General features: G+C 40.1%; 2 protein-coding genes across 2 annotated transcripts in view; one reads left to right on the top strand and one right to left on the bottom strand.

Annotated features, from left to right (window-relative positions):
• LOC118922814 (coiled-coil domain-containing protein 170-like) overlaps positions 1-2869 on the bottom strand; it is a 53491-nt gene extending 50622 nt beyond the window's left edge. Inside the window, 1 exon segment of the mRNA XM_057489025.1 lies at positions 845-2869. Within this exon segment, the coding sequence (XP_057345008.1) occupies positions 845-991 (147 nt within the window). The 5' untranslated portion in view covers positions 992-2869.
• Positions 2870-7972: 5103 nt separating this feature from the next.
• The window catches only part of MTHFD1 (methylenetetrahydrofolate dehydrogenase, cyclohydrolase and formyltetrahydrofolate synthetase 1), a 59108-nt gene continuing 43683 nt past the window's right edge, over positions 7973-23397 (top strand). The window contains exons 1-2 of the mRNA XM_036906071.2: positions 7973-8138; positions 21232-21316. Of these exons, the coding sequence (XP_036761966.1) occupies positions 8098-8138; positions 21232-21316 (126 nt within the window). The 5' untranslated portion in view covers positions 7973-8097. The remainder of the gene's footprint in view (positions 8139-21231; positions 21317-23397) is intronic.

The following is a 23397-nucleotide window of genomic DNA, read 5'->3' as shown; positions in this document are numbered from 1 at the left end:
TCATCTACATTTGCTCTCTTACAACAGTAAACTATGTTTTCTACCTTTATCTTGCATCTACCTACCACTTCAGGATTTTATTAAAAAGAATGATAATAAAGAGACAAATTTGGTATCCACATATAAATCAAGTATAATAATCAAATGAGTATTCATATTTGAACTGTTTATAGTTCATAATGCATGAGCAAAACCGAAAGTTTCTGTGATGACTGCCCTTGTACTGTTCACTGTGTAACTTATTCACTATGTAAGAATTTGTTCTCCATGTAAGAACTTGTTTGTTACGCCTCAGAAGATCGGAGACTGACGAAAATTAGGCTTGGGGTGGATTAATGATTGTGCATTGAGCATTGACTCCCCTATACAGAATTTTATTGTCGTTAACAACCATTTGATCAATAAATATGAGAGATGCCCTCACAAAAAAAAAAAAAAAGTATACACTTCCAGTGGTAAAATAATAAGTAACCGTGATGTAATGAATATAGTCAAGATATTGTAACAGCTTGGTATGGTGATAGCTGGTACCTAGAATTGTCATGTATATAAATGTTGAATCACTATGTTGTACACCTGAAACTAATGTAACGTAATACTGTGTGTCAACTACCCTTCAATAAAAAATAATTATCTACAAAAAAAAAAATAACACAACTACTCTTAAAAATTAGCAGCTTGTTTTATGTATACTGGATATTATGATAACTAAATGATTAAACTCATTTTAGCACTAAAAAAAAAAAACTGGACTTCCCTTTCTTTTAGCTCTCAGTTGTGCAGGAGACTGTTTTACCTCTACCTCCTTAGAATGGGGAAAAATAAATGCCAGAGTACAACTCACCACTGGACAATTTTTCCAAGATGTGGGAGCTGATAGATGCCTAATTTTTGATGGTGTAACCTCATGCAGCCCTTTGCTTTGGCCAGTAGCAAGCCTTCCTGGATCTAAGTGGTGTAAAAACTGGAGAGGGCCTGACATGCTGGACATAAAAACAGCATGAAACAGACCTAGTAATGGTGATCCAAGGTGCTTCCAAGGGGAGTTTGCATAGAGCAGTCAGGAAGAGAAGCTGAGATTTGCCCAGTGTCAATAGCAATGTCTTTGAGAAGGTTCTACTTCAGATGCCCACACTTTAGCCAGATGGAAGCAGCTGGTAGCTGAAGCTGAACCTGTGGCTTGGAGGCAAGGCAGATCTAGTTTCTGAAGATAATGTCAAAACATTGTTTAAATTGTAATTGATTGAACCTGCTAATATACATATATGCACTCAATATCATACTTAAAACACTACTTCTGAATCATAGACACCTGACCTGGAAAATTTGTCATTTCAATCTATCAGAAATGCTAACTATATCACTTAAGATTCAGCCAAAAGATAAAAAGTCCAACATGAATTAATGTAGCATGTGATAGTTCACAGTACTTTTTCTTCACCAGAGGAATATAAAATGTAACCTTACAATTTTTATAAATTCAATTTCCCACAGAACTTCAGTACTACCTAAATCCATTTTCCCTACCCAGTTCAATTCCATGTATTATCTTTCTTTTCTAAAGTGAAATGAAAAGAAATGGAGGAAAGCCACCTTCCAAATTAATATCCATATGTTTAATAGGCAATAAGATGGAGATTTCTTTTTTAATATGTATTCTGGGGGGAAAAATAGCAGCATTTAGAAATTGCACTGGAGGGGCTATGTGTAAATGGGGTATGTGTTTCCTTTGCTGGGTGGTACATCTCAGAAAATCGAACTGTCCCAGAAGGAGAGAAATTTTCATAAGAGGAGGAAAAAAAAACAAGATGGTGTGATTTAAAGAACAAGGAGTACAAAGCATGAAGGCCTGATTTTCTTCACTAGCCCTAAAATCCATTTTGAAATTACTATATTAATTCATTCTAGATTTAGTGACGTTGAAGGCAATTATTAAAGTACAAATATCTCTAATGAGACTAGTCTTTTTCATTTTCATTATTTGATACCTAAAATCATTACTACATCAATTCCTTTTCTAAGAACAAAAGAAGAGAATTAAAAAAAAAATCAAGCTTTGGTGAATGGGAATAAACTGCTCCTCAGTCCCAGAACAAGAATGATACTGGAGACAAAGGTCTTAAAAATCCTACCCTTTGGGTTTATTTTTATTTCCTTATCATTTAATGAATCTTATACTGTATTAAAACTTAATGAGTTTCATTCATATTGCCTCTAAGAAACAAGCTACTATGTGGGCCAAGGCATGAATCTATAAATCCTTCAATACCAAGGATTCCAAAATGTCAGAGCTGATAGATGCCTGACTCATTCCTTGATTCCTGCAAAGTGAGGATAATCTGCTTCTAACTCTTATAGTATATGATATATACTTTTCTTCTGATTATTCTCATTTAATATTATTTTATGTAAAAATCTTATCTCTCCTACTACATTAAAGGTAACTAAGAGCAGGATATACTTCTGGTTTATTCCTGTCATCCCATGCTATCAAAAAGACAGAGTGAGCAACTAAAGAACCCAAAAGGTAGGAAAAAACAAAGAAACCCTTAATACAAAGTTAACTCATACAGATAATAGTACTGTTCTCCCATACTAACCTTTAAGAATGTAATAAAAATGGTGTCCATCAGTATATGAATGGATAAAGATGTGGTACATATATACAATGGAGTATTATTCAGCCATAAGAAGAAAACAAATCCTACCATTTGCAACAACATGGATGGCGCTATAGGGTATTACGCTCAGTGAAATAAGCCAGGCAGTAAAAGACAAGTACCAAATGATTTCACTAATTTGTGGAGTATAACAATGAAGCAAAACTGAAGAAACAAAACATCAGCAGACTCATACACTCCACGAAGGGACTAGCAGTTACCAAAGGGAAAGAGGGTGGGGAGGGTGGGTGGGAAGGGAGGGAGAAGGGGATTAAGGGACATTATGATTAGCACACATGATGTAGGGGGGTCACGGGGAAGGCAGTATAGCACAGAGAAGACAAGTAATGACTCTATAGCATCTTACTACAGTGATGGACAATGACAGCAGTGGGGTGTGTGGGAGGGGGCTTGATAATATGCGTGAATGTAATAACCAAAATGTTGCTCATGTGAAACCTTTATAAGATTGTTTATCGATGATGCCTTAATAAAAAAATTAAGACAATGTAATAAAATGTATTATGACATGAAAGTAAAAATACACAAAATACAACATAATGCAATTAATTATTCTGTGATTTTTTGAAGGTTTGTACATGACTATCCTATTTTTTTATATAATCATAAGCTTTATCAACACTTCAAATTGGGAAGACATGGTATGCTCTACTACTTCACTTAGTAGGAAGAAAACCCATAAATTTTTACCGTATCAGGCACAAGAGAAATATCCAAATCCAAGATTAATTCCCAGAAGAAACCTAAGTTGTCCAATACGAGTGGCCCTGCACAATTTGCCAGTAGAATGTTTGCACATGAAAGGAGCTGTTGCTAGGTGAACGCATCACAGAGGTCCAAAGAAGAGTAAAGACCTCCTAAAGTGATGTGGTAAGGCCTGTGGTTGTTCCCTAATCAATCAAGTGAAAACACAAAGTGGGTTTCTTCAAGCATTAGTATACTTAAGAACTGTTTAAAAAGTGCTCCCACTGAAAGCCAACATTACAGCAAATGTGAAACCCATTATGTGAGTCTTCCACGAAATTCTTGGAATTGGTCAAACTGTTGCACTCCGGTACCTACATCTCTTCAGGGAGGTACTTTGAGAGGAAAGGAAATGGTGATTACATCTACCATTCCTAAAGCAAAAGATAATTTGTCTGAAAAATTGGTATTCTAATTCTAGGGAAATACTTTTATGCCAGAGATAGTATGTCCCTATTCTGTATTCTTGATACCAGACTCACTAGGATTATACTTAAAATGTCATCTAATCTAGTGGTTCTCAACTCTGCCTGCACACTAAAATCTCAAAGAAAAATTAAAAAAACACTGATACCTGAACTCCAGCCCAAATTCTGACTGAATTGACCTACAGTGAAACCTAGGCATAAATATTTTTTAGAAGCTATTTTAAAGTGACTTAAGTGACTTAACAATTGTAATTTGGGAACTGTCCCACTATCCTTGTTTATGTATGATAAAAATGAGGGAGAAATTAAGTGATATTCGTTGGAATGAGAGTAACAGTTAATAACTACCCCAGGAAAATAAGAAATATTCTTTCTTCCTCCTAAAATAAGATTTAAAAATTACATCCCCAAGTAACAGGAATATAAGTATGAACAAGATAGGCAATTTTGTATAAAGCTTACATTCTGTTGGGAAAAAAAAGACAGAAAGCAAGCATATAAATAAGTAAAATCATTTTAGATAGTGATTAAGTGCTGTGAGTAAAACAGGCTTTTGTGACAGTAAAGAGGTAAGTGAGTAGGCAACCTTTGATAGTGTAATCAAAGCTAGCCTGTTTTGGATATATTAACATAAATCATGTACTTTATTGGATAACCTGCCTTTATCATTTAATAACATGTGAGATACCTTACACATCTATACATATTACTACTTTAACAACTCTATCTACCCTGATGGAGATTTTACTGCTTTTTACTACTATTAAGGTCAATGTTGTGAGGAACACTTAGACTTCTATCTTTGTGTATGTGTGTAATTACTCCAGGATAAATTCGTAAAAGTGGAATCACAAGGTCAAAGTAAACACACATTTAAGTTTTTGATATTATCAAATTACCCTAAAAATTTTATAAAAAAGGAACTTCTACAAAAAGATACACGGTATTTCAAGCAACTGCCATTAAAATCACTTGAATAAAAATCTATTTTTCTTTTCATTGAGAAATCATTCTTAGTCTTTATCCTATTTGACAGAATTCTCCCATTTTCCATGAAACATTTTCTTCACCTGTCTCCTAAAGCCGCCTTCTAAAATGGCTTTCGAGATTTTCTTCATAACACACTGAGCTCTCCTTTCCAATCTTCCCTCCTGGTTTTTCCTCAGTTCCCTGAATTCTAAACATGGAACTAAATAAATGGATCTAGATATTATTTAGATCATACCTACAACCCATTCCCTTCATTGGCATTCATCTAATCTCATGGATTTAAATATCGTATTTCCATTTGGATGTCTAAGAGGCATCAAAAAACACCTAAAACTGAATTAAAATTCAAAATCTGGCCCTTCCATAGTGTTACCCTTATTTCAGTTCAGTAAGTGATAATTCCATCTTTCTAGTTGCTCAACCAATCTTTTTTTACACCCCAACTTCCTCTTTTCAGTTAGGTTTCTGCTCATGTCAGATTCCCCAGAGAAGCTTCTTTCAACACATTTCTAAAACAGTACTCTCCTGCCTTCTAAGCACCATTCCCTATCATCTTGCCTGTTTTTAAAAAATGGCATGTATCAATATCTAGTTTTACTCAGTAAAATTAGACTATATATTTCTTTAATTGATCATTATCTCCCTCACAGGAATATTAGCTGAGGGCAGGAACCTTGTTGGTTCACCAAGGTATCTTTAACACTTGGAGCAGTGTTTTTTGTTGTTGGCATAGTAGTCACTCCATAACTCTTTGCTCAATGAATGCATGAATTGTACAGGTCATGCAAAGATACTGTAATTGAGGTAGCAATTGACAATACATTTAGAGATGAAGCATCAAGGTCTGGGGACTACCCCAGGCACAGCTATATAGTTTTGGGCAAGTTATCCTTCAAAGTCTAAGTCTCCATCTGTAAATTGGGGTTTGCCCATCTTCTTCATCACAGAAGACAGCTGAAATAGTCGATATCCACTTTGTATTATAAGCACAAAAGTTTCACTACCTGCAATTTTCTAGGAACATTTGCTTCAATTTTTCTCTTGTTTACTTGTTCAGATATAACATATGGGAGTATGTGTTCAGAGGTCCACATCAAGTTATTATATCACTATATTTTATATTAAGTTGTGCCTCTAATGTGTCCTCTTGTGCAAAGTTTAAGAATGTTAAAGCAAAAGCAATTCCCAGAAAAAAATGCACGAAAAATTCTCTATTAAGGTCATGGTTGCACAAATCTGTAAACATACTAAAAATCATTCACTTGCACACTTAATCAGGTGAATGTTATGTTATATACATTTTACCTGAAAACTGTTCATAAAACGAAAAAGATTCTGTAATTCCATTTGAGGCTTTGTAAAAATATTGTCAGAATTTAGAAATAAGGCAAAAGAACATCAAAAGCCCAAAAATAAAAAAAAAAAAAAATGAATCAAGTTTAAAAAGATTAGTTCTGCCATTTCTTGAAACAGGCCTCCCTGAAAAACAGCTTGTAGAAGAAACTCAGATATTTGGTCAAATCCAAAATGGCCTGAACAAAATTACAATGTCAAAGCAGTATCTGCATCCCCATGTTCACTGCATTTTTCACAATAATCAAGACATGGAAACAACCTAAGTGTCCATCAGCAGATGAATGGATTCAGAAAATGTAATACACATACACACAGAGGACTATTATTCAAACATAAGAAAGGAAATCTTGCCTTACATGTATCTTGAGGACATTATGCTAAGTCAAAGACAAATACTGTCTTAAGATACCACATCAGTGTTTAATCTAAAATAGTCAACCTCAGAGAAACAGAGTACAATGGTGGTTGCCAGGGGTTGGGGGAAATAAGATGTTGGTCAAAGGCAGTAACTTCCAGCTATATGAGTAAATTCTAGGGATCTAATGTACAGCATACTGACGATAATGAACAATACTATATACTTGAGTGTTGTTTATAGAGATCTTAAATGTGCCACACGCACACAAAGGTAATTATGTGAGATGGAGATGTTAACTATATTGTGGTAATCATTTCATAACATACACACACCAATATCAAATCATCACACTGTACACCTTAAACTTACATGTTGTATGTTAGTCATCTCTCAATTAAGCTGGGGGTGGGATAAGAAGGAATAAAGTGACCTGAACAACTTCAGAACTGTACTGGGAAAACTAATCTGAGCGCGGTTAAGAACCCAGCCAGGTTCCTCCAGTCAAGAAAGCAAATTCACGGAAACTCGCAGGAGCAGTCCTCAGAGCCCGCTGCCGCCGTCCTCCTGTCCTGCCCCACAAACGCCCGATCTCACGGCTCCTCCGGAGCGGACGCCGAGGGGAAGGGACGCCCGCCCTTGTTGCTCACGGGCCAGCCGGCGTCGGCCATCCAACCCCAGCGTCCCGCGGGGGATCCGACAGAACCCAGACCTGAGAGGCGGCGGCCCGCCCTCCCGCACCCGCTCCCGCCGGGGATACCAGACCCCGAGGGAGCCTCGCGGAGCTCCAGTCAGCGGGGCCTGAAACTACGGGCTGCGCTCCAACCTTGGCCGGGCATCAGAGCCGCCTGAGATTTTAAAAACACATAGTCAAGGGCGCCACCCAGACGCCCAGACTCAGACCCAGGGCAGGGGCCCCCACACCGGAGACCGGTGGCCCAGGATGCCGGAACCGCCCCCACTCCGCAGGTTTACCCTCAGCGGGCCAGTCCCGCGCCCCCCGGCCTCCGGCCAGGCTCTCCGCGAGGAGCTGGGCGAGAACTCTCCCCGGGAAACCCCGCGCTCTCAGCATCCCCACGACTTGAGCCCCAACCCCAGGGAAGGCGGACAGAGGGCGTATCGTTCCCGCGCCCGCGAAACTGTCCTCTGGCGCGACCGCCCCTCCGGCTCCGCCCCCTACCCCGCCCCCGACAAGCGGGCATGGAGGCCCGACCCCCTCTTCAGCGGTTCAGCCCCACACGAAAGCACGACCTAGGCCGGCTCCTTCCGCCAGCCAATCATTTCCGCTAGCCAGTCATCATCGGGTTCCACCGTCTTCCGGTGGCATTCCAGACCCCCGATCCCTCCACTCTTCTGTACTTCTGGAGCCTAAGTCCTTCCGGGCCGCGCATGCGCATCCACATCAGGGGTTGCGCATACGCAGTAGCTAATCATCCTGGGCGGTCGCTAAACACGTGGGTTGGGCTGTCCCGCGCTGCTGCAGAGGTAGTCGAACCTCGGCTTTGGCTATTTCGTCTCCAGCAGCGAGCGGTAAATAAAAGCCATGGCACCGGCGGAAGTCCTGAACGGGAAAGTGGTCTCAGAGTAAGCACCTGTCGTATTTAGAGCATGTTGGGCTTTCGTCTAGGGATCTGAGCAGGCTGTGCAGGTCCCCATGTTCCCATTTTTTTTGGCGCAAGAGTCTGGCCAGCGGGCTGGGACTGGAGGACGTGTCCTGAGCACGTCATACCTGAAGACGGGTCCCCTAGAGTAGAAGAAAGCGTCCTGGGCAAAATCCACGTTTACATATGGGCTGCCTGCTGCTCTGCCCCCTGGCTCTTGCTTTTTGGACAAATCCTCCTCTCAGCCCGCCCGACGATGCTCCCAAAAAGTGCATCTGCTGAGCGTTTTCTTCCAGGAGAGTAGTTTGGGGCTATCTGCAGCGCCGCTTTCAGAACTTTGAAACTCAGTTTACTACCTTCCCCTATAATTCGGAGGTAAGGAGACAGAAATTTGTGAGCTGACAAGGCTCGACAAGGTTACAAGGCTGATGAGTGACAAGCTCTCCTTCCGGCCCATAGGTTTTCCCACTCCAGCAAAGTTATGCTGAGTGAAACTCAGTAAACTTTCCTTCCTTTCAATTTCTTGCGCCTTTAACAGCCATCTCCCTGTCTAGGCCCTAGAGTTCCTTCCTGATTTGGCTCTTGAGTCCTGGCAATACAACGTATTCTATTTGACCTCTACCTTTTTTTTATCCCCTACAGGAAATCTGCTTAACTAGTAAATATGATTGTCAAATTACTCCAAGAAAGTAACACCCTACTGCTTTTTGTCTAGGAGGTTACTAGTGGAGAAAAGTGAAAGTAAGAGTAAAGGATATATTTTGTGTGACCCTCCTGAAGGTTGCTCTTGGAACTTTTGACTTAACCAGTTATTTAGTAACTGCTGTAGCTGACAACAGTACTTGTCCTCGGAACTTAACTTTGTGAATAGAGGTTTTTGAGTGAATTAGGAAGTCTTTGGCGGTGAAACCCATCCTAGGGCAAAATGATTGCTTTCTGGGAAGTAGAGACGGTGTACAAAGAAGATGGTGAAATGTAAATTAGATGGTGGTGAATCTTTCATACTGGTGAGGAAAAACCTGACTTTTAGACTAGAAATCAAGGCCCTTATATCTGAGTGCTTTTCAACCTGTGGTTTACTAACCTACGTTGTTTTTGTTTGGCTTTCTTTTTGTTTTCTTACAAACCTACTCCCTTTACCAGTGGCTTTTTCTTGATAAAGTTTCATTTTAGAAAGACTGGTTGTGAAGAGAAAATTCAGGTTTGCTTATTGACAGGCCACTGAAAATAGGTGCTCACTGAATATGTTTTGGGTGAGTGGAGAGCAAGGTAAATGTGTTTGTAAGTTCCATAACGGCAAATACATGCATTGCCTATATCCAAAATACCTAGGAACCTTTCACTCCTTAGTAGTTGAGTAGCTTTAAGCAAATTAGTCGACCTTTCAATGCCAAAATTTCCTCAACTGTAAAATAAAGATATCTAGACCATTGAGTTGTTAGAATTAATTAAGTTCATTAGAGCATTTAGAATTGTTCCTGGCACATAATCAGTGTTCAGTAAGTGTTAATAATTAGTATTAATGTACACCTGGATGATTGATTCATTGTCTTTTTAACAGTGATAGTTGCCTTGAGATCTATTTCAGTGGTTCTCAATAGTGGCTATGCATTAAAATCACTTCGGGAGGTTTTTTGTTGTATTTCTTGTCATTTAAATATGAATACATACAAAAAAGTGTACCTTTCATAAGTATACAGCTCAATTTTGAATTTTCACAACTGAACTTACCTGATTTTGAATTTTCACAACTGAACTTACCTGAATAGCTGGCACCCAGATCACGAAATGACATCTGCACTCCAGAAGCCCCCCTTATCCCCTTCTAGTCACCACTCCCCACAAAAGTGATCACTATCTCAGTTTCTAACACTGTAAATTAGTATTGCCTGGTTTTGAATTCTATGTAAATGGCATCATACAGGATAAAGTCTTCCATGTCTGGCTTCTTTAAATCAACATTATGTTCCTGAGATTATTCCATGTTACATATAGTTGTAGTTGGTTTGCTCTCATTGCTGTATTGTATTCTACCTGAATATGCCACTGTTTACTCATTCATGGACTTTGGGTTTCTAGTTCTTGGTGATTATGAGTTGTGCTGCCGTGAGCATTCCTTTACATGTCTTTTGGTAAAACATAGACACATTTCTCCTGGTTACACATCTAAGAATAAATTGCAGAGTAACAGGACAAATACGCATGATCAGTTTTAGTAGGAATTGCCAAACCTGTCCAAGATAGTTTTACCAATTTACACCTATAAGGTGCTTTTGAAAAATATAAATGCTTGGTGCCTGGACCAGGCCGACTTAATTGGAGTTGCTAGCAATAAGCCACTGTACTCAAATATTCTTAAAGTATTTCAAAAGCTCATTCTGTGATTCTAATGCATTTTGAAGGTTGAGAACCACCTATCTAAAAGCGTAACTCTAAATCCACTTCTCATTATTGAAGAACCAGCAGTTATTTAGTCACAAGTATTGAAAGCATTTTTTGGAAAAGAGTGTTCCAGGTACTGGTTGGGTCCCGCTACCCAGCCTGCTTAGAGTTACCATACCTAAGTTTTTATGTTGCCCTTTGGTTGAGTGAGCAGTTAGTTCCTATTGATACAGAAATATTAAGACTAAGATCTCTCTCTGCTTACAGAAGATTTTTCTTTAATGTACTTATAAAAGGGCTCTTTCAGAGACTGCCAAATCTTGGCAGCTTGACTTTCATGGAGAGCTTGGCTCCAAGAGCTGGTAGTGTTCACAGTTACTCAGAGATTGGCAGCTCTTGAAAGGGGGACAGCTTGCCTGACCAGGGGGTAGGCCAGTCCTTCCAGTGCCTTGTGCTGTGGCTGACCTTTGTGCCATGGGCTTGGGAGAATGCTGAACAAGAAGGTGGTTCTTATAGCTTGAGCAGGTTGGGCTGCAGGTGGAGGCTCCGGGCAGGGTGTCCCCACCTTTCCTATTTGCTGGGCCAAGGACACTTGAGAAGAAAGGTAATGGAGCTTTATTGGCTGCCAGGGATCCTAGTCTGGGGAAAGGACCTCATTATCCAAGTTTGCAGAGCAGCTTTCTTGGTTGCCACCAATTGTTGGGTCTCTCTGGGGACAAATTTACAAGGTTTCAAGTGCTCTGGGCAGTTTCTTCCCTGATAGGGTGTTTGAATTATAAAATCTCTGTCTTGTAGAGAGCAATGGTGGTACAGGTCATTAATTCCACTGTCAGAATTTCTCTCAAATCTGGTTCACTCCCCACATCCTCTCCTGTAGCTGAGGAAATAGTTGAGGCAAGAAAAGAGATGTGATTTGACCAAAGGTTACCAGGCTGGCTAATGGCAGAGGATCAACTAGCACCAAGGTTTTAACCCAGTATATGTTTTTCACTCTGTTAGGCACTCACCACTCTGTTAAAAGGAATTTCATAAGCTACTCTTTTTCTTAATGGTGGTCTTCCTCTCACTGCCATGCTTCCCTCTGCTGAGAAGGCCACCCCAGACTGTCTACTTTTCTCCTTTTACCGTCCTGGTAGTAAAGACTGGACAAAATTCATTATTCCAGGTTTTTTCTCTGCCTGTTCTACCCTGTGGGAAATCTGAATCTAGTTACCAAATTATTGCCCTTTTTGAAGGAACAACCACATTTCTCCCTTAGGGGGAGTCCAGGTTGTACCCTGAATATGACATATGGGGGAGATCTGAGGGTTAAACAAGTACATGTCTTTTTGGATATTTATTAACTTAGCAATTATCTGTGTGCCTCCTGTATGCCAGGCACTCTTCAAAGCCCACAGACTACAGCAGTGAACAAAACAGCCCAAATCTCTACCCTTGTAGAGTCTGCATCCTGATGGGTAGAGATAGACAACAAAATAGCTAAAACAGAATGTGAGGTGGTAAGATGTGCCAAGAGAAGAGGAGAGCAGGGAAGAGGGACAGAGATTTCTGAGGCATGGGGAACCACTTTAAATGTTCAAGTTAAGCTCATACTCATTGTAAAAGAGAGCTTTGGGCAAAGATTTGAAGGAGGTAGGGCTGGGAGCTTGCCAGCATTATAGGGGAAAGGGTCCCTAGTCCTTTCCCTAGTCCCTAGTCCCACAGACCGAAAACACGGCCTGTGCCATGGACCTGTGATCTCACCAGTTACTAAATGACTGCCTTGGGTCAACAGTGATGGCCCCAGAGAAGCAGACCTTAAGTAGAGGAGCTGAGTGAAGTATATTGACATTGGTGGTGGGAGCCTACCCTGGCTTAAGGGAGGTGTCCTTAAAAGAGATTTCACAAAGGAACAGGAACAGACAGTGTTAGAACTACCTGATTAGGTATTTAGCCTAGAAACTCCAGTTCTTAACATAGGCATGCTTTTCCAAGTGGGGCTTACTAAAATGGTGTGAGATTGGTTTGACCTTCTCATTTCTTTGCCATCCTCAAGCCCACTCCCTCCATTGGTGGCGATTTTTCTTGATCATGCTTTCTTCCTAGAAAGACTGATTGTGAGGAGACAGGTGTTTGCCACTTGTGAGGCCACTGAGGGAAGGTACTCTGAGTTGTGGGTTGAGCAGAGCAGGTTGGATATATTTGTAAGCTCCATGTGGGAGGTATCTCCAGAGCTAGACACAGTGCTGCTCCCTCCTCAGTGGATTGCCGGGCAACTTAGTTTACTTCTTTGTGACTCAGTTTCCTCATCTGTATGTTGGGTTAGTAAACACCTAATTTGTAAGGTTGTTAAAATTAAAGGAGTTGTTGGAAAGCACTTAGGGCCCATAGTAAGTTTTAATAAATTGGTGCTTAGAAAGTACCTGTTGAAAAAACAAGTGGTATTTGTTTATCCAGGCCGTTTCTTTGGTAGCTTAGAATCTTGAGCCTTAAAATTAGAGTTTAACCTACTGATCAAAGAGTAAAATGGAACCATGGCTATATGTTTAGCTACAGGGCTAGATGAACTATTTCTATAAAAAGAATGGGCTCACTACAGTGAAGGGCTACTAAATATTGATAAGCTTTTTATTTTGTCCTGTAGATAAAATACCTGTTGGCGTTTTGTGCTCAAAAAGATTTGCCTGTGATAAGCTCCAAAGTACAGGCCTTGCACAAGTTACCTGGAATCTTGTCAAAGTTGCTGGGAGCCTAGCAGGAGGATAAGGGAGAGTTCCTGAGAGGTGGGACCTTATGCTAGGCCTTAAATAGGTCACGTAGCCAGGATAGTTGGAGACTTAAAGCTGGACTGTGGCCAAGTCGAGCTCACAGCCAACTTACTGTGGCCAGGGCACCAATGAAAATCCTTACTGGGGGAAGAGGTCCAAGAATAAGTGTTTTCTTATCCATCAGGAGCGTTTGGACAGTGGGGCTTTGAGTCAGGGTGTGTGGTCCCCTGTTATATCCCCATTTGCATGAAGAACCCTCTGAAACAGGGTATTTCAGGCTGGCCTAACATGGAGGAGGGTCTTTGGAGCTGAAGCTCTCCTCTCCTCCCGTTAATTCTGGTAGAGATCAGGGAGGTGGTGCCCTGTGTGGCCTCAGGCAGGTTGGTCAGCCTCCTTTTCCTCCTGTGGGCAGCAGAGATGGTGATAACAGTGTTTACCTCCTGAGGAGGCCTAGAGGATTAACAGGTTGTGTAAGGCTCTCAGAACAATTCCACAGACTACTGTGGTCACCACTGTGTCCTTAACATCCGATCTGTGGTGCAGAAAGCCCAGCACTCCTGCACCGCGCAGTTTGCCCCCCGTGATCGTTTCCATGAGGTGGCTCCCGGCGCCCTATCCATCTCCGACCTTGCACAGTGCCAGCGGCAGGACTCCCCAGCCACCCAGGGCCCCCCATCTCTATTTTGCTGTTTATCAAACTTTAGCCAAAAGTGACCGACTTGCCCAAGAGTTACAAGGCTGATGGTAGAGACTGGACAGTGTGTTTTCCTTCCTCACCAAGGGCTTGTCACTTATTAAAAGGAATTGCAAACTTTTGTCCACTGGGTTTGGCTCTCCCTATTAGGAGATGAATGAGCCAATTCATCTTCGGGAGGAACCCAAACTGAATCTCTTCAGAAAGTCATTTTCAAGGTTACAGTCCATTTTGGAGACAAGTCAAACCTCCTTGCTTTGTTAAGTAAGCTTTTTAATTTTTCCTGACGGAAAGTACTTCCCCTGTAGCCTGAGCAGGAGAGGTACAGCTTTGAATTGCTGGGGAGTGTGAGGAAATAGGGAGTATTTCTGCAAAAGGTTTGGCTAGAGCCGATCAGGAACTTATTTTCACCGTCTTGCATGACTAAACATGGTAAGTCAGCTTACATTTGGGATTGGGTGCCCAGGTACTAACCCCTGCTTATTTAGTAAACAACCTTTTAGACCTAAGAGCCTTTCCTATCCAAGATTTTCCTTTAGTCTTTAAAAGCATGAAGGCCAGGTCTCTGTGAGGCTTTTCAGATGAGGGCACTTGGTTTGCCCTTCCTCTGCACACGGAGACCACAGTCTAACACGGTCTTTCCACATTCCCCTTGGATGATGGTCCAGAGGCTTGCTTGGGACTTAGGGCCATAATCAGCCCTGATGGCCACATCTGTGGTAGGATAGCCCTGAAATAGACTAATTCTGGGTGTTGGGCCCTCTCTTACAGACCCTCATACTTGGGGCAACCCCATCATATCTCATAACTCCTTGCTATGCTGAAGGCTACAAAATGGTGGCCTGGAGGCTACATGGAGTTATATGTTTTGTTTGGCTTAGAGATATTTTTAAAAATTGGCTTACTTCCCAACACATCTGTATGTGTAGTTACATGTAAAAATTTGGACGCCTGACTTTTTGAAAGGAAATGGAAAGTTTAGCAATGCTGTGCTCTCTATTCTTAAAGTCATCAATATATTGGATCTGAGTAGAAGCTGCCCCACTCCCCTGGGTGGTGACGGGAGATGGGACCAGTTGTTCAGGGATCCTACCACCCCTGCTTGTGTTCACCTTGACTCTGACAGTGCTCTGCTCTACGGGACCTTTCTTTAATGCACTGTCAGTCCACTTTTAAAATCCTACCTCTTATGAAACCTTTCTTCTTCAATTGAACCTTGTTTCCCATCTCCATTTGTTGGCTCTAGCTCAGTGGCTCTCAGAAGGGAGCTGTTTTGCCCCTCTCCACCCCAGGGTACCTTTGGCCAGGGCCCATTTGGATGTGTCTGGAGGCATTTTTGGTTGTCATATGGGGAGTGGCTATATGCTTGGTGGCATCTAGAGGTGAGGGCCAGGGATGTTGCTAAGCATCCTTATGCACAGGATAACCTCCACAACAAGGAATTACCTGATTGAAATGTTAGTAACACCGAGATTGATAAACTGCTCTGGAAGCTTTAAAAAAACAGTTACTTTATCATTGTGTGTTTGGATTAATGATGACCTTTACACTCAGTTAGAAATTAGAGGATTCATTAGAATTTTACTGCGGTTAGTAATTTTCAGGTCATAAGTATCAGGCAGTTTACCTATCCCTTCATAGGTCTTTGAGTGAGTTTGAGAGAGAGCAAATGGAAGAATTTTTACATTAAGTTTTCATTGGAGCATAAAATTTTCATTTATGTTAAGCTTTCAAATATGTATTTGAGGTGCCTGTTCAGTTTAGTAAATATTTGCAGTAGCTTGTAGTAAAAAAATTTGCAGTAAAAAAGTAATCTTATTTTAAATATCTTATTCTCAAACATAATAAAATACTGATTAGTTGATTATTCTGCATACTGATACAGCTTTTGCTGTTATATTGTTTATCAGTGAAAACAATCAGTTTCAACAAAAAGGTAATTTAGTCTTTTAATTTGACTTTAATTAGGAATTTGAAACACATTATTTCTTGAAACACTAGGTGGCCTCACAATCACAATTGTTTTTACAAGGAGCTACATGTTTGTTTACTTTTTAATTTGAAGTTTTTTTAAGCAGTATAAAAGTTGTTATGAACAAATGAGCTATAACAACAAATGAACAAAATGAAAGAAATGCAAATGAAATAAAATATTTGTGTTGTGCTGCATTGCTAAAATCTTACACAAATAACCTCCTTGGAGGGGAAAAAAGAAATGTTTGTCCTTGCTTACTTAGAAAAGCCCTACATATTGAAGGTGAATGTTCCTGCTTTTTTTCAGATCAGTTACTGAAAGCATATTCTGTGTTCCTTTTGAGAATCATTTTGAGAAGTACACTTAGCTTATGGCTACATTTCAGTGTTTGTTGACCCAAGCAGCTTTATTTTCATGCAGATTTCTTACCCAACCAGCTGGATACCCTTTACTGCGTCCTTTGTCTACCCCACAGCTCCTGTTGAAAAGTCTTTGTTGGGTTATATTTTAACAGTGCTTTTTTCTCAGTCATAAAAGGTCCAAAATTTGAAAATAAGCCATCATGTTAAACAATGAATTGTTTTTTCTAATTGACTTTTCCAGGAATAATTAAGCAAGACTTTGGGCCAGAGATCTGGGTAACTGTTCAGGGGTATGAGGCTCTGACTAGGACTCTTGAGGGGTAATGTGATTCAATAGAGATGACTGGGTTTTTCTACAACTTGTATGTAGGAGAATGGAACTTTGAGAAAACTGGTAGTGATCCAAATGACTCTTGGCCATAGAAATTCAAACACATTTTGACAGGTTGAGCTAGAAATGATTTTCACCTTGATTTTTGCCACTTAAGTGAAAAAAGGTAACATCAAACTTTGCATTTTATTGACCAATAACAGGGTTTTTTCCAGTCTTGGGCACTATTAACATTTGGGCTGGATGGTTTTTTTGTTGAGAGGGGCTGCCCTGTTTATTGTAGGATATTTATTTGCACCCCTGGCCTCTACCCACTAAATGCCAGTAGCAACTTACTTAAAACTGCATCTGCACCTGTTCATATCTAATTGGCTATGATTATTTTACTATCTGTGCATGAGGACCAGAGAGGCTTTAATGGTTTACTGCTACTTTGTCTTTCTTACTACGTTCATTGACACTCTAGTATTGATTTCTCCTACATCAAGACTGGGATATGTTTTCCCTTAGATTTTACAGAATTTTGATGCAAAATGGTGAGACTCTGGTGTATGTAGTTCTACTATTCAGAGATAAGGGGTGTTTCTCCAACTGTCTATTTCTGCCTCACTTTGCCCCAGAATCTTTACCAGGATGGTGTAACCGATTGGCCGTGGTTAGAAATGCACTTGCGACTCAAAGAAGTTTCTGCTGATTTAGGAGGTTTCATTGATTTGGAAGTTGTTCTATTATAGCATTTAAACTTTCTGGAAGTAATGAACTATAAAAATTAAAGGTGTTCCCACCATTTAATTTGTCACAGCTCTATAGCCCTAAAGCAAAGATAGATTGAAGAGGGAGTATTGACTTTTCTCTTCATGTTCTTTTTTTTGTTTGTTTGTTATCATCTTCATGTTCTTTTATAGTTTCTTAACTTCAGGCAAAACTGACACTTGTCTTTCATTATTCCACATTTCATTTTAGAATTTTTCAGTTAGTAGCCGGCCTAGGGAAACAAGGCAAGGGAAAAATTGTAAGAGACTTATGGACACCTAATTGCAACTGTCTTGATGTTGTGTTTTGTTTTGTTTTGTTCTCACCAAATAGAACTTCCCACATGGTGCTTTAGTGTTCTGGGATGTCTAATTCTTGCTGATTGTGGTTTATAGGCATTTTTAAATGTCTGTTTTTGATATTCTAGTCAAATCTTTCAATTTGGAAGCTTATCCCTTCTAATGCTTAAAACAGTCCTGTTTCTTAGGACAAGTTTAAGGGAGTCAATGATTCCAAGCTATACTTTTTTTAAGAAAAAAAAATTGCACACTTAGACCCACTTAAATTATAGCATAGATAATACAGAACATTTTGTTCATTGTTCTTAATCTACTGGACTGAAACATTTTCCACCTTTACTGACTTGTACTAGGTTCCCATAGCTTGCCACCTGTGGTGTATAAGTGTTATTTTTATTTGTCCCTAGACTTCTTTCCTCAGATGCTCACTTAACTAGAATCTTTATAAGATTTGGTAAATAATTTTTCATTGTATCAGTATGAAATCTGTTGTACCTTAAAATTTTGTAGTTGTCAGTCTTTCCAGCTGCATTTTACCAAAAACCTCAGAATCATCTGTAGCCCTGACATTTTCTCTGTGCTTCATGTTAAATATATAGAGAATCCAATTACTTCTTGGATCATTCTACCACTGATACTGTAATCCAAACCACTGTCACCCCTGGCCTGGATTTTTGCATTGCAGTAATTTGCTTGTGTCACTGAATCTCACCTTTCCCCCTTCAGCCCATTCATAATTCAGCAGCCAGAATAATCCTTCAGAAATGTAAATCCTGTCCTGTCTGCTCTGTTCAAAACCTTCAAATGCCTTCCCACCACATTCTACCTGATCTGGTTACTGCTTCCCCTGGGACCTCTTTTACCCACTCAGGGACTTTGCACTTGCTGTTCTTTCTGCTAATTGGCCCTAGGAAAGCCACAGGATTGGCTTGAATGTGAATAAGAAAGCCTCTCCTCCCTTGCCTACCCCACAGTTATTGACAGTGTCAGTTTTCCCTCACTATCCCAAAGTAGAGCATTCCTGTCAAACCCTTTGTAAGCCGAAATGATATAAAGTAAAGAAGCAAAGTTCCAGTAGGAACCTTAATTTGCTTGGAAAAACATTTTAGTGTCCCCAGATCCAAAAAATAGCCTTTTGGACTTTGATACCTCAAGACACACCTTGCTAATGGATGTACAAAATAAATGGACATTGTTGAGGAGGAAGAAATTTCCTCTACTCCTCAAGGTTCTTCTAGCTGGTCTAAGAAGCAGACTGATGTGAGACAGGTAACAAGAGAAAAATACAGAGTTTAATTGTGTACATATGGGGATGCTATAGGCATGGGTTCCAAAGACAGGGAAAATGAGGTATATATGTCATCCTGAACCAAAGAAAAGGGGGTAGGGATCTGAAACTTCGGAGGAAAAGGGAAGTAATTTATGGGAATATGAAAAGAATGTTTGATAAACGTGTGCGAGCTAACAGAAACAATGGTGGGTTGGGGGGTCACAGAGAGGAATATTAACAGACTTAGCCACATCTTTCCCCTGTCTACCACACCTAGTTTACATTATAACATAGTTATCTAAGGTGATAGCCTTCTTGCTAGAGCAGTTCCTCTATCTAAATTCCTTTTATGCAGTTGGGAGATAGGAAGTCAAAGTATCTCTGAGTCTCTTGAGTCTTTTGGACCTTGATGATTCTCAACTGTAAAATAATCTGCATATCACAGTGGCACATCTTGGGGCAGCCTGCTCTTGGCTGGTACAGTGTAAAGCACCGATTCTCACAGTCATAGCTCAAAGCAATGACAGCCTGATGCTGAGGTGCTGAGTGTGGCTCCCCCTGGAAGGTGCTTGGGGTGCCTGCTGCCTCTATAATTCACTGCAAAACGCTGAACGCTGTTTTCGCTTTTTGACCTTTTTTTCCATAAAAGCAAAAATTGTCTCCAGATTTCATTTGGTTAGTGAAAACAGGTAATAACATAGGTGTTTGGTAAAATGAAGTGGTGTAACGCAAACTTTCCAAAAAGCGAGGGACCTGTATTGAGCTGTTTTCACTGTTGGTAACTGTTTTTGTCTTACACTGTGTTAGGGGTGATTGGAGTCCCCCCACACACACCCAAGCCAATGGTTTTGTTTGGGTTTGGATTAAGGAGAGCCATTAGGAACCTTTTGCCTTGCCCTTTATGGTCAGAGGCAACCGAGGGGAGAAGAGGGAGTGGAGTACCCAGGCACCACACGTGATTGTCACGCAGGGAAACCAGCCAAAGCTGGAACTGCTGGGAGTTACAGCGCAGCCTGATGCAAACCTGGCAGCACCAGTATTTACTGTTCTCATGTGTCAGAGCAGAATGTGGCCCCTGTTCAAGTTAAATCCCAGTGAAAGGAAATCCAGTGTTCTGTTCATTCTTTGTATTGAGTATTGATCTGAAAAAATAAGGTCACAAGCTAGAAATAAAGTTTTGAAGTCTTAGGTATGACTTCTTTTATCGTTCAAATTCTTACCTTTCCGTAGGCTAATTCAGATCATCTATTTCTGGTGATTCCCATGTCTGTTCATATCAGTTGTTTGTAAGGTGTGGAGAATTGCACCTGGGAATAACCGAATGAGAACGAAGGAGAAGATGCTTGCTAATGTCAGTGTATATTTGTATGTCAAGTGTGGTTGAGGTGGCTAAGATGAAGAAAGGCAGATGACAAAACTGGTCCTTCGAGAGAGACAAATCTGTTAAAGTTCATCACTGGCCAAGATTGGACTACTTTGAATGTTTTTTTATGGATGTAATTTAATGTACTTGATGTCCTGTTGCAAGGTTGAAAAGCTGTGTGTTTGTAAATTAATCTATCTTTGTTTCACAAGAGGTTATACTTTTAATCTTGTATTAAATTCTTTTGTAAGGAAAATGCTTCTGTTAATTAGAATATAATTTGTAAATTCTTACTTTGGAGTGGGATTCATTGATTATCATTCAGCCTTATGTGGATACCTTGTGATCATCTCACTAGGGTAGGTTGAGCAGTAGGAGTGAACTCTAGTTCTTTCCTTCAAAATTTTTTCATATAGCACCTGGATAATAGAAATGCTGAAAAAGAAGTAGCAGCCTTCCAGAAGTATTGGTCCGAATTTTCATTTGTTCACTGTATGATTTTCTTATTGTATCATCGATATACAATCTTTTATTGGTTTCAAGGATACAATACAGTGGTTCAACAGTTACCATATTAAATCCTCCCCCAACTAGTGTGGTTACTATCTGTCAGCATAGGAGGATGTTAGGTTCACTGTATGATTTTGAATGCCATCAACTATATCTTTTAAACCACTGTCCCATATCCCATTGCCCAGTCAGTGTCAGTAGGAGTTAGAAAATATCCATGTCTACTAGAGGCCTGAAAAATAGATGTGAAGTTCATGGTGCCTACTATACCAGAAAATATCTCTTCAGTGAAGGTATTCTTAATTTAAAAGAGAAGCAAATCTAATAATCCACATGTTTATGTGTGCTTGAAACATTAAGTGTCAACTTCAACCTTTCCTTTTTCTCTAGACAAATAAAGGAGAGACTGAAGAACCAAGTCGCTCAGATGAAGGAGCAAGTACCGGGTTTCACACCAGGCCTGGCGGTTTTACAGGTATTATGATAGTGTGTTTCCACTAATACTGTCTTTTCTCAGTCTTTCAGTAACACTTACAAACAAGAACTTCAGCCTCTCCCTCTCTGGTTTCATTTGTGTGAAACCTTGTACCTTTTCAGTTTTCTTTGTGGGCTGCACCTCCTTAGCTCAGCTTCTCCAAGTTGGTGTGTCCTGTGTCCCTGCTGTTCTCTGGTGTTCCCTTCCCCTAGTTAAGTGTCTCTTAAACTTTGGCCTTAGGACTCCTTGACACTCTTAAAAATTTAAGATCTTAAGGAGCTTTTGATTATATGGATTTATCCGTTAATATTTACAGTATTAGAAATTAAAAATAAGTTTAAAAATATTAATACATTTAAAAATACCAGTAGTAAGCTCATTATATGTGAGCATAAGTAACATTTTTATGAAAAAATAACTTCTAGAAAACAAAATTTAGTGAGAAGTGGGGCATTATTTTAACATTTTTGGAAAACTCTTTACTGTATAGCTTAATAGAAGATAGCTGGATTCTCACCTACTTCTGCATTCAATCTCTTGACGTATGCTAGTTTGATTAAAATATATGAAGAAAATCTGGCCTCATACAGACCAGACCTGTGTAGCGGTAAAAGGAAGAGTTTTTTTTAATAGTCTTCCCGGATAATTGTGGATATTTTTCTTTCATACCACTCCAGGACTCAATAAGTAAACTTTTTAAAGGTAGTTGCAGTGTGGAATCTGAAACTGTATTAGTGAACTTTCATACTTTGTTACATCAAAATCCATCGTTTTATGTTGCAGTTTGCATGGATGTCTACTCATATACGGTTTTGTTGTGTCCTTCATTCCTCATTTTGAAAGTAATGTTCACAGAATTATGTAGATCTTCCAAATTTTAACACATTTCACATTATGTGTTGTAAAAAAATCGTAATCATTAATACCACCAATGAACTCATCAGAAAAGCCTTTAAATATTGACAGGAATGGATGTAAAATTCTAATTTTCACTTGAAAGTTCAGATTTTATCATTGGCAACAAATACTGTTAGTTACTTTCCTTGATGTAGCAGGCTCACTTCGTCCAATTTTGAGAAAATACTTGCCAAATATTCATTCCCGAATAATCGTTGCTCGTCAGTGTACTTCCAGGTGAAGACGATGGGTCATTTGGAACCGCTGCTGGTTCAGCTGGCAAGGCAAGAGAGCACAAGGGCTTTCCGGGTGATGGCCATCTGTGTGAGGCAGAAGTGCTGTATGAGTACCTCCCAGTTCTTTAGCCGGGATATTAAGAGACATGTGCACAAGGGTTGAGTTTTAATAAAACTAATTTTTACTGCTTCATCAAGAGCACTTCTAAGTGCAGTTAGCACCTGTTTTTATAGAGATGATGTGGCAGTGAAGGATACCCTTGGGAGTTAGTGTAGGTTGGTGCCATTGTCTTAAATCATGCTAAATCAGCAGCAGGCTTACCACTATTTTTGCAGCCTCAGTACAGATGTCAATATAGTGGAAAAGGCAAATGACAGCACAGTATCAGTATGCAAGTAGTTTGTCACTCAAAGATCTTCTGAAAGGGTCTTGGGGTTCCCCCAAGAGTATGTGAACCACCCTTTGGGAACCATTGCCCTAGGTGGTTCATCTGGTTCCAAATGTCAACTGTAGATCAGTAGCTTCTAAACTTAGATCTAAGTTCTAGATTCTGGGTTTCTAGGATACCACTCTACCTTTTCTTCTCAAATCTTTGCTTGCTCTTCATATTCCTGTTACCTGAACCATTTGACTGCCTCAGGGCTCAGCCCTCAGACCTTTTCCCACCTTATTGTTTCCCTAAGTGAGCTCAGCCAGTGCCGTAGCTACACAGGAGAATACACAGTCCTCATTTAGGCCTCTATGCTCTTCCTAGAGCACGAGATTCCCCCAATAAGAGACCTTCAATAAATTGGTAGGAGGCATTCAATAAAGATTTGTCTTATAGGCATATGTAAAATGAATGTTTGAAGGGTTGATTTGGATGACAGGAAACTGGTAACTTGCATTTGAGAGTCCCTTTAGAAACTCCTACTTCCTCACTTTACATTTCTCTCTGTATGTGTGTC

Source organism: Manis pentadactyla, chromosome 11 (assembly GCF_030020395.1).
Source record: "Manis pentadactyla isolate mManPen7 chromosome 11, mManPen7.hap1, whole genome shotgun sequence".
NCBI classification, from domain to species: Eukaryota; Metazoa; Chordata; class Mammalia; order Pholidota; family Manidae; genus Manis; species Manis pentadactyla.
Note: the sequence above shows the minus strand (reverse complement) of the source record. Positions and strands in the feature narration are given on the sequence as shown.